The sequence below is a fragment of the Protopterus annectens genome, chromosome 4.part0 (genome assembly GCF_019279795.1).
Source record: "Protopterus annectens isolate FY-2018-M chromosome 4.part0, PAN1.0, whole genome shotgun sequence".
Lineage (NCBI taxonomy): Eukaryota > Metazoa > Chordata > Ceratodontiformes > Protopteridae > Protopterus > Protopterus annectens.
In genome coordinates, this window is record NC_056733.1 from 981369306 (window position 1) to 981381462 (window position 12157).

Here is a 12157-nt window from a genome sequence, read left to right on the forward strand (position 1 = left end):
AAAAAGGAGTCATCCAACCGGTCCCCACAGACCAGATCGGATCCGGAAATTACTCAAGGTTCTTTTTAGTGCCAAAAAAGACAGGGGACCTGAGACCAATATTGGATCTCAGCAGACTAAACCAATCCGTCACGAAATCCAAATTCCGAATGGTCACGTTACAATCCATTCTCCCATTGTTGGAGAAGGATGTTTGGATGTGCTCCATAGATCTCAAGGACGCCTATTATCACATACCGATACATCGGGCGTCCAGGAAGTATCTGCGCTTCAGCCTGGGAGACAGTCATTTCCAATTTTGTGCTCTGCCCTTTGGTCTCACCACAGCCCCCAGGGTGTTCACCAAATGTTTGGCAGTAGTAACGGCTCACCTGAGGAGTCTTGGATTCCAAGTGTTTCCCTATCTGGACGACTGGCTCCTGACTGCCACCACCAGTCATCTACTAATGGACAACCTCAAAGCCACCATCTCCTGGGTGCTACCCTGGGAATTACATTCAATTGGTCAAAGTCTGTCTTGCTGCCCTCTCAGCGCATAAGGTTCATAGGAGCAGAGATAGACTCAAAATTGATGCGCGTTTTTCTTCCTACCGAAAGGATCCAAACTTTACAAGGCCAAGTTCAAGCCCTGATTTCAAGATCCAAGGCCCCAGCCAGGATGGTCCTACAAGTTTTAGGTTTGATGTCTGCCACGGTTCTTCTAGTTCCTCTGGCAAGATTGCACATGAGGATTCTTCAGTGGCTATTATCGACTCAATGGTCCTTTCAGGATCTTCCCTCAATCACCCCATTATGATTACAGAAACATGCAAGCGGGACCTTCGCTGGTGGCTTCAGACATCCAATCTAAATCAGGGAAGTCCTTTTGTTATTCCCTCTCCAGTGGTCACCCTGACGACAGATGCCTCCCAGACAGGGTGGGGGGGGGCATTGTCTGGGCAGGTTAGTTCAGGGCTCCTGGCTTCCAGACGAAACTTTTCTCCACATCAATGTATTGGAGATGAGGGCTGTACTTCTGTCCCTACAGGCCTTACACAAGTTTCTCCCTCAGGGCATAATCGCCATCCACACAGACAACATGTCGGTGGTCTGGTATCTAAACAAACAAGGAGGGACCAGATCTTACCCCTTTGCAGAGAGGCCATGAGGGTGTGGGAATGGGCTGTAGCTACCAGCCATTTCTTGGTAGCGACCCACATTCGGGAAATCAAATATATTGGCAGACAGATTAAGCAGGACAATTCTCTCTCCTCACGAGTGGTCCCTAAACGAAACAGTAGCAGCTCAGGTTTTCAGGAGATGGGGACGCGTGCTGCGACCTGTTTGCAACACCACAAAATACAAAGTGCAAAGGTTCTTCTCCTTGACTCCACATCAGGGAAGCAGCTATGGGTGCTCTAGCACAACCTTGGCCAACAGGGCTACTTTATGCCTTTCCTCCGATTCCACTTCTCTCCAAAGTCATTCAGAAAGCTTCTCAATTGGGGTCCACAATGATACTAATTGCTCAAGACTGGCCTCGTCAGGTATGGTTTCCCTACCTGAAGAAACATGCGGTGGACGATCCTTGGACTTTAGATCTAACTCCGGATCTGCTAATTCATCAGTCGGGACGACAGCATCAGTCCCTTCACTCCTTGAAGTTGACAGCTTGGCTCCTCCACTTCCGACTTTAGTCAGAAATCACACATTAGACCCGGAAGTTATTCACATTTTATCTTCGGCCCACAAACCCTCCACTAAGAAATTGTACCTCAGTAAGTGGAAGAGGTTTGCTATCTGGGCTCAACTCAGGGGCTTAGACCCTATCACTGCTCCAATCCCAGAGGTTTTGAAATTCTTAACATCCCTGTTTAATCAAGGATCTTCTGTCTCTACTATTAAAGTCCAACTAGCGGCTATCTCTAAATTTCACGAATCCATGGATCCTCCATTGATGAGCAGCAGATTATGCAAAACTTTCATTAAAGGTGCGGGCCTGTTAAGACCCCCAGTTTTTCATCCTGCGCCTCCGTGGGATCTTGATTTGGTGCTTCGTGCATTAACATCTTCCCCTTTTGAACCGGCTGCTACATGTGAGTTAAAATATCTGTCTTGGAAAACTGCCTTCTTAGTCGCAATTACCTCTGCAAGAAGAGTTTCAGAGCTTCAAGCCCTATCTATCAAACCACCGTACTTGATTTTTCACAAGGATAGAGTATCACTTAGGCCTAATCCATCTTTTGTCCCAAAGGTCTGTTCTAATCTCTGTCTCCAACAATCTCTAGAGCTACCAGTTTTCTTTCCAAAATTCTCCAATGAAGCAGAATACACTGTCCATAAATTGGATGTTCACAGGCAATTGCGTTTCTATTTAGACAGGACTCAGCAAATTCGTAAATCAGACCAGTTGTTTGTGTCCTTCTCAGACAATAAATTGGGTAAAACCATCACAAAAGCTACTATCTCCAAATGGATTAGAGATTGTATAACTCAGGCTTATTCCTGTTCGAATAAGCAACTTACAACATCTATCAAAGCTCACTCTACCAGAGCTATGGCGACTTCTATAGCTTTTCATTCCAAGCTCGCTATTTCTGAGATTTGTGCTGCTACTTGGTCCAATCCGCACACTTTCATTTCCCACTATAAATTGGATGTGGCATCTAAAGGGCGAGCATCATTTGGTTCCACGGTACTCAGGAGTGTTTTCCAGTGAGCCACCCAGGATTCAGGTGCTAGGACGCTGTCCCATCAGTCAGAATGTAGGCGAGATAGGATCACATAACATCTTTTAGTTATGTACTCACCATAACTTCAGATGTTTGGGATCCATCTCGCACATTCCTAATACCCACCCTCCTTCCCCCTGCCTTGGAGATCAGAAGAGATTGAACGGTTTGAGTTCTACTGTTTTTATCTTGTTTCATCTGACGATGTTATATAATCAGTGCGTGCATGTGTGCATGTATGCGGACAAACTAGATCTGGGGGACTGGTAGTGGTGCATCCTGGGATATAATAAGCTCAGCCAATAAGAGACTTCGCTCTTTGGCATAAGCGTGCCGAGTCGGAGCCGAGGGATCGGCTCCGAACCCATCAGTCAGAATGTAGGCGAGATGGATCCCAAACATCTGAAGTTATGGTGAGTACATAACTAAAAGTTCTGTTAAAGGGACAGGAGATCATGAAAGTTTAGGTCCTTTAAGCGTGTATTTGTTGAACCGTTAGTTCTGTTAAAGGAACAGGAGATCATGAAAGTTTAGTTCCTTTAAGCGTGTATTTGTTGAACCGTTAGTTCTGTTAAAGGAACAGGAGATCATGAAAGTTTAGTTCCTTTAAGCGTGTATTTGTTGAACCGTTAGTTCTTTTAAAGGGACAGGAGATCATGAAAGTTTAGTTCCTTTAAGCGTGTATTTGTTGAACCGTTAGTTCTGTTAAAGGAACAGGAGATCATGAAAGTTTAGTTCCTTTAAGCGTGTATTTGTTGATCCGTTTGTTCTGTTAAAGGAACAGGAGATCATGAAAGTTTAGTTCCTTTAAGCGTGTATTTGTTGATCCGTTAGTTCTGTTAAAGGAACAGGAGATCATGAAAGTTTAGTTCCTTTAAGCGTGTATTTGTTGAACCGTTAGTTCTGTTAAAGGAACAGGAGATCATGAAAGTTTAGTTCCTTTAAGCGTGTATTTGTTGAACCGTTAGTTCTGTTAAAGGAAAAGGAGATCAAGTAGTGCTGGATCTTTCATGGCACGAACGGCCAGACATAGATCTCCACAGAGTCTGTAAGAGAACTGCGTACAGAGAAAGGGCTGCCACTCTGTCCTGATAACTGAGATTTTTGAGGCCACTGATCTTTAGTTGTGAATCTCTGAGGCTGTCATGTTGTGTAATATGTTTAGATAAATATATTCCAAAAGATGTGTTATATGTAATAATGGGTCTGATAAGAAATGAGTAAAGGGAAATGACTTTGGATCAAGTGGAAGATGCCTTTGGAAATTAGATGGGCCAGATAAAAGGCTTTCTGAGCCTCTGTGGACACGATTCTAAAACTTAGGATAGCTGAATTCTAACAAGTCTTTTATGTGTTATAGTGATGTTATTAAATGTTTTATTTTATGGTGCAATTTATCATATGCATTTATAACTGATTTATTTTTATATTTTATGTAAAGGCAGTTTTTGTTTGGTTATGCTTTTTAAAGCCAGTTTGGTGACTGTATCGGAAAATTTGTAAAAAGCTATCTGATTGGGGATTTTTATCGTGATTGATCACAAACTAATTTAAAGGCTGCTGGAAGTTACTTGTCAGCAGTTCAGATGGCGTGTATGTAATAGATCGACTAGAGTGCTTAACTTATTACATTTTGCAAACACTGGTGTCTTATTTAGTTTGTGGCTTGCAGAGTATATTTTGGTGCACATTCTGTTGGTCAGTCCTGATTTGGTAAAGGCTTCATTGTCCAAACCAATGCCTCTGATGTAAGAATATGGCTGTGTTATCCCTGGAGATGAAGGGATAACAGAACCCCTTCTGCTGCTTAAACAGAAGGATACAGTAGAGAGTCGATTAGCCAAACTAATTGGGACCTAGGGTAGTCGAATAATCAAACTGTTAGGATAATCACACACAATTGAACCTGATAAAAAAAAAACTTCTAAAATCTTGATTTTTCTGCATGCAGGGAATACACTTTTCAGTGATTCAGCAATTCCAGTGGACAATAAAGAATATTTTTCACACACAAGCAGGCTACAAGTTCAAAAAACACACACAAGCAAATAAGTATAACGTTTACATATTCAGACTTTATGATTTTTCCTACCCAAACTTTGGAAGGCTGAGTTCCGATAATTGATGTTTTGGATAATCTACTCTCTACTGTAACTTCTTAGTAGACTGTGTAAACTGTTTCAGAATAGACATGTCAAACAATTAAATGGGCAATATTCACACACTTCTAATGCCTAGTAGGCTAAAACGTAACTTGTTACCAGTTATAACCCCCACTTTAATGCTTAAACAAGAGGACACCGGGTCACACATTGTTTTTTTAGCCATTTCTCTGTTAAGCACACACAGTAAAGAATGTGGAGCTACAGATGTCCTGTGTTGGCTAGAGGTACTGACTTTGCAGGTTTCTCAGCCCTGTTGTATCTGTGAGGAAAAGGAAAGCTTAACAGAATACAGTGGTTAATTACGCTGTGAGCAGAGATGTATGCAGCATCTGTCCTTCTGCTGACCCAGACGCGTAGTTCCTTTAAATCTAAGTCTTTAGGTCTGAGACTGTAACCTAAGCCAGGTGGAGCTGAGCAGGCTTTAGGATTTTTATGGCTGGCTCAGGAGATGAAATGTAGTGAAAAGGGGAAAAAACTCTCCGCTGTTAAGAACTTGAAGGTGAAAACAGAACTGCTATGACAAAGCAGCTGATGCTTTTGTTGGGCTGTGACACTAGAATTAATAACTGTTTATTACAACTAACATAATACAAAAATAATTTCCTTTTAAATCTGAGACCAAATAAGTATTGTAGGGATTTGACTTAAGTGAGGGTAGCCTTTTTGAGTGACTTAAAACCGGGTCTTGGATTAGGAGGAGAATTTGCAATGCAGAATGTGGATAAATGTGTTTTGATTATATGCACAAGATCCACAAGCTAAACGTGCCCGTCCTGTGCCAGATAATATTTTTTTGCGACTTGATATAATTTGGGAAGATACAGTGTATAAATATAAACAAAAAAGCGTACGCACAAATGCTTTATGCACCTGCATGGTTGTAGATGTATGTGAGCTCTTATAGTTTTACTTATTTTTCCTAGACTTGATTCCTGTTGAGTGTGTTGTTTTCACCCCTACAGCCTTGCTTTAAAGATACAAAGAAGACAAGACATCTTGAGGCTTATGTGAAGTGGTTCAACAGACTGTGTTACCTCGTAGCAACGGAAATCTGCATGGTAAGAGCACAAGTTACCAGATATGTACACTGATAGTCCGAAGAGCACAAGTTACCAGATATGTACACTGATAGTCCGAAGAGCACAAGTTACCAGATATGTACACTGATAGTCCGAAGAGCACAAGTTACCAGATATGTACACTGATAGTCCGAGCTGTAATTCAGTTCTTCATTGGAAAATATCTAAAAGGTGTTTAAAGGCATGGAAGCAAGATAAGTTACATTTTTCAAGTGTGTGTATGTGTTGGGAGGGTTTTTTTCTCTCAACCCCACTTCCAGTTACATGCTGTTCTTTAATTTACGTATGGTTAATAATTGGTTGCTAGGTTAATGACCATTATTCATTTGGAAGCATGTACTAATTAAAGAAAAGATGCACCTTTTTTTTTTTTTTTTGTAATCTAGGTACTGTAGATTGTGGGTTTATCATTTCACATTTCTCCTTTAAAAGAATACAGTCCTAATCAACTGTTCTATCTCTGAACAATATGTACCCCATCTATGGAAAATATCCCACATCATTCCCCTACACAAAGGTGGCCCTACTAAGGATCAAACTATACCGTCCCATAGCCATACTCTCTCCCCTCTAGCCAAAATCTTAGAAAAATGCATTCACTCCCAACTCTTTGCCCTCCTCCTTAATCACAACTCCCCCTCCCCACAACATGGCTTTAGGCCAAAACATAGTGCCAGTACTGCCCTGCTATCTTTCACAAACACCGTTCAAGATCTTATAAACAGAGGCCAAATGGTGTCCTCCATATTCCTTGACATGTCAAAAGCCTTTGACATTGTATCCCACCAAATCCCACTAAACTATCATCCCATGGCCTCAACACAACAGCCCTGTCCTGGTTCCATAATTATCTCTCTAACTGTCAGCAAGCCACCAAATGGGAGAACACCCTGTACCCCCTTCTACCCATCACTGTTGGTGTACCCTAAGGATCCATACTTGGCCCCCTTCTCTTTACAGTTTTTACTAATAACCTCAGCTCTTCAGCCCAACTAGCCTCCATAGTCCTGTACATCGACGACTCCACATTAGTCTGCACAGCCCAGCACCCCCAGGACCTACAAACAAAAATGCAAAAATCTTTCCAGGACATAGAAAAGTATCTCACTAGCCATCAACTCATACTTAACCCCAACAAAACCAAGTTAATTGTCTTCAATTACAATAAACCCAAAACATGTCTGGCTCCACTTTTTATCCTTTCCACAAATGGAACCAAAATAGATTCCACCAGCCAAGCCAAACTTCTAGGTGTCACAATCGATGATAACCTAAGGTTTGACACCCACATCTCCCTCACCATCAGAAAAGTCCACTCCAAACTTGGCACCCTTTACAGAATTAAGGTTTGACACCCACATCTCCCTCACCATCAAAAAAGTCCACTCCAAACTTCGCACCTTTTACAGAATTAAACCATACCTTACAGACAATGCCAGACTAGCCACTGCTCACACACATCTACTCTCCACCCTCCTCTACAGCTCCCTAGTATGTACAAACATTCGTAAATCTGACCTAAATAATCTGGAATCATACTACAACAAAATCGGCAAGTTTGCCACAGGCCACCCTTACAGAACCCACCACTGCTCTGTACTCTCATAGGTTGGTACTAGGCTATCAGCCCTAGGGCCTATACAAGCCTAGCCGTAACAATTCCCTGGCTATTTCTTCCCACATTATTTACTTTCCTGGACCCCTGTCTAGCAGGGCGACTGACGTGATCCCTGGGGTGAATTTCCTTTCTCCCATCCAATTGTCAAGGTTCCTCTTGAAGAGGTCCAAAGAGGCACTCTGCTTGACATGTATGGGCAATCTATTCCAGAGTCTGGGGAGTCTCTGGGTCAGGAACCTATCCCTCCAGCATGTTTTGTTTATTGTGATGACAAGGTTTAGATCCCTGGAGCGTGTAGCCCTTAGGGATTGGGATTTCTTTAAGTGTAGCATGTCCAACAGCTCTGGGTTTGACATGGCGTTGTATGTTAAGCAGAGATCGCCTCTGAGTAGACGATATGCGACAGAGTATAGCTGGAGTTTTTTAAGGCGGTCAGCGTAGGGCATCTGCTTTAGGCCTGTGATTCTTTTAGTGAGGTATTTCTGAGGCCTTTACAGTTGTTGCAGATGTCTTGAGAGGTACATACCAAATGGGGCGTTGTATTCTATAATGGGTCTAATGAGGGATGAGTACAGTGGGACAATGACCTCCTTTTTTCTGGATGAAAAGCCCTTCGTGATGAGGTGTGCCACATAGAAGGATTTCCTGACTGTTGTGGCGATGTGGTTATCGAAGGTGAGACCTCTGTCCACCTGTGTCCCTAAGTCTCTTATCACACTTTCTGTGTTTAGTGTACTGCCACCTATATGGTAATTCATGGATACATGTTTTTTCCCAAAGGGGATAACAATACATTTCTTGGCATTGAGCTTGAGCCCATGGCTCTGGCACCAAGCATCTGTTTCTGTAAGGCCCTTTTGTAGAGTATCCTCATCATTTGGGGATTCAATAATGGTTACGTCCCAACTTAAATGGTTAGAACTACCAAACCTTCTAACATTTAACCAATTGTCCATAGCCCACAATATAATTCACAAACCTAACAAGTGCCCGGCACTCACTAATCTAGTCCAACCCAACAGCACTCCTAGAGCTCTAAGATCCTCAAATAAACTATTGTTAAAGATTACCCAAGCCCACAACACACAGGGCACCACCCTCTTTTCCCATAAAATTGCCAAACTGTGGAATACTCTTCCTCAACCTGTGGCTAAAAGCCCCAGTATTCATGAGTTTAAAAACCTCCCTAAGGAACATCTAGCAAAACACTGGCTTTGCCCCTGCCATACTCCTGGTTAAGGTACCTGCTCCTCCCTTACATTACCCTAAACTAGCTCACTCTCACAGCTACAGCTATTAACTGCTGAAGGCCATCTTGTTTCTACACTTGGCTTCAGTTATCAATGTATGCATACATACTGCTGTCTTTAACTGTTACGAAGACTATTTATCCTGCAATTACTGTATCACACTGTTCTCACTATTAACTCATGCGGCCAGTTTTTATCACTGTGCCATTTTTTGTTAAATTTGTTAATAATTTGCTAATTACTGTTATGTAACTAATTTATTTGCTGACTTGCTTTTTACATTGTTGATTAATTAATACATGTTCAATTTGATTGCTTAATACTGTCTATTTTATGTATGGAGATTTTCTCCCCGGGCCTCCACTGAAAATGGGCCTCATGCCCAGTTGGACATTACCCGGTAAACAAACAAAATAAATAAATTAATTAGTTGTTTTTACTGGAACATGTTTTATTTTCTAGCCTGCAAAGAAGAAACAGAGAGCCCAAGTAATCGAATTCTACATTGATGTTGCACGGGAGTGTTTTAATATAGGCAACTTTAATTCATTAATGGCAGTCATCTGTAAGTATACCATTTGTCTTTCTAGTACCCTTCTACTCTTTGTTTTGGGCCTTAGTGAGTTTGTTAATCTCATTTTTTCCTCTGAATTCCAGCTGGTATGAACATGACTCCAGTTTCTAGACTAAAAAAGACCTGGGCTAAAGTAAAAACTGCTAAATTCTTTGTCCTAGAGGTAAGATCTAACATTTCTCATTTACTAATTCAGGTTTTTTATGACAACATTTTTCCCTTTCTTTGAAGGTTGTCTTATTTTCAAAGTACTTTTAGATGAAAATGCATTAACTGTAAAACTGCTGTCTCTTTATTAATGGGCGAACTTTGGCTTCAGCTATATAATATGTTCTACTCTTTTTAATATGTAAAATTGCTGCCTTTTTTAATGGTCGAACTTTGGCTTCAGCTATATAATATGTTCTACTCTTTTGTAATATATAAAATTTCTGCCTTTTATTAATGGGCGAACGTTGGTTTCAGCTATATAATATGTTCTACTCTTTTGTAATATGTAAAATTGCTGCCTTTTATTAATGGGCGAACGTTGGTTTCAGCTATATAATATGTTCTACTCTTTTGTAATATATAAAATTTCTGCCTTTTATTAATGGGCGAACGTTGGTTTCAGCTATATAATATGTTCTACTCTTTTGTAATATGTAAAATTGCTGCCTTTTATTAATGGGCGAACGTTGGTTTCAGCTATATAATATGTTCTACTCTTTTGTAATATGTAAAATTGCTGCCTTTTCTTAATGGGCAAACTTTGGCTTCAGCTTTATAATATGTTCTACTCTTTTGTAATATGTAGCATCAAATGGATCCAACTAGTAATTTCTACAATTATCGCACGGCACTGAGGGGTGCAGCTCATCGGGCTCTCATGGCACACAGTAACAGAGAAAAGGTACCGGGTTTTCTTCTCTAATCATACTTGTGCTGTACTTTTATTTTATGGGAAGATTGTACATGCTTTTGAAGTTTCATTCTCTGAGGTATCCGGCCAGAAGATATTGCTTGGTATGCAGTAACTGGATTCTAGATATTTTACTGACTCCCATCACTTCCAGCAGCACAACGCTGAATAGCTACAGAAACTTTGACATTCTGAATATCACTTGATGAAGCATAGAAATGTAATTAATTAAAAAAAGTGCCAAAGTGGAGTCAGCTGTGTGGTGTAGAAGGATAAACCCTGAGTATGCCCATTCAACCTGGGTTCAGTTAGCAGTCCAATCACTGGAAGAGCCAGACGGGGGGAGAGAGCCCACTTGTGTGTCTCTGTCTGGGGGTGGGATTGACAGATGTATGCCCTGGGGTGCTAATTCCATGGAGAATTCTTGGTGTTGACCGGGATCTCTGGAGGCGCATTGCTTTGAGTGGGACAGGGGTGTTACCCATGGGGTATACTGGGTATGTGTAAGGGAAATGCTAAGCCCACAGCAGAAACCCTATTCTCAGATAGTATGACACCTTTACTCCCACCCCATTGCCCCTACGAGAAATGAGTAGGCATAGGGATTTTGCCTCCTAGGGAAACTTCTGGGTTATTGGAGCAGGCAGAAGGGAGTCTTAATGTTCACTGGGCATTGGCATCCAAAAATAATGTGAATGCACACACACTAAAAAGTTACAGTAGAAGCGGGCTTTAAATTGCAAAATTCTACAAGACAAGTGTTTTAATAAAGATGTTTATTGAAAAAAGTATCACATAATGACCTAGGTAATCTTACATTTATGTAAATGAAAAGCAAACAAAATTACACCACTTTAGTTGTAAAAGTTATACATCACAGACACCATTGAAACAACTGTAGTTGCCAACATTATACATCACTTATAATATATCCAGTCATTGTCGGTTAAAGACTGTATGGCTCATTCAAATCCTGCCTCTTAAACCTCATTCCTTCTCTGCGTATGTTCCCATAATTCCCATTTTTCTTATATAATTTTGTCCTTCCCCTTTCTAAAGATCCCAATTCCAGTTGTTTTATCTCTGTTACTATACTCACTACTTCTAGTAAAGTTCGTCTAGACTTTGATTTCCATTTTCTAGTAATTACTTTTTTGGCACCACCAGAATTAGACTCGGCAAGGCTTTACTATGTGTAAGCAATTCAGATTCTGTATCATAGCTCAAAAATATCATCTCCCCAGTCAATCCAACCTGCTCACCCAGCATCTCAGACAGAGCAGTCCGCAGGGAATCCCAAAAGTCTGCCAGCTCATTGCAGTCCCAAAAAATATGTTCCCAGCCACCTCTTTCTTGCCCATCACACCTCCAGCATTTGCTGTCCACCTGAGAAAAAATTCTTTGGAGTCCACTTGGGGTATAAAAATACCTATGTAAACACTTCAGGCAAAGATCCTAAATCTTCTAGACTTTGTTGCATTTTTGGGAGATATGCATACATCCCCCCATTGTCTCTTGCCGAATTGCTTATCCAGTCTCTCTTCGCAGTCCTTTCCAAGTTCCTCTGATTGATTCGTATAATTGTCATGCAGTGTTTTATAATCTTTACTAATTATTCCTTTTTTAAGGACAACTTCTGTTCTAGATTCTATTAAAAACTCTAGTGCTGGTCTTTTTCATTGCGTATACTCTGATATCAATCATTGGTAGGAAATGCAATCTCTAATCTGCAGTCCAAATAATTTCTTGGCCTCTTCCCATTCTATTACCTTTCCCTTACTAGTTATTTGCTCCCAATACCTTGGTTCCTTTGCCAGTTTTTTCCAATAAATTTCTGCCCCCTCTTGCCTATTATCTGT

General features: G+C 41.0%; 1 protein-coding gene across 1 annotated transcript in view; it reads left to right on the top strand.

Annotated features, from left to right (window-relative positions):
* LOC122799708 (ras-GEF domain-containing family member 1C-like) overlaps positions 1-12157 on the top strand; it is a gene marked incomplete in the record, with an annotated part of 1592823 nt that overhangs the window by 967391 nt on the left and 613275 nt on the right. The window contains 4 exon segments of the mRNA XM_044068944.1: positions 5839-5934; positions 9286-9388; positions 9481-9560; positions 10194-10289. Coding sequence (XP_043924879.1) covers positions 5839-5934; positions 9286-9388; positions 9481-9560; positions 10194-10289 — 375 coding nt within the window.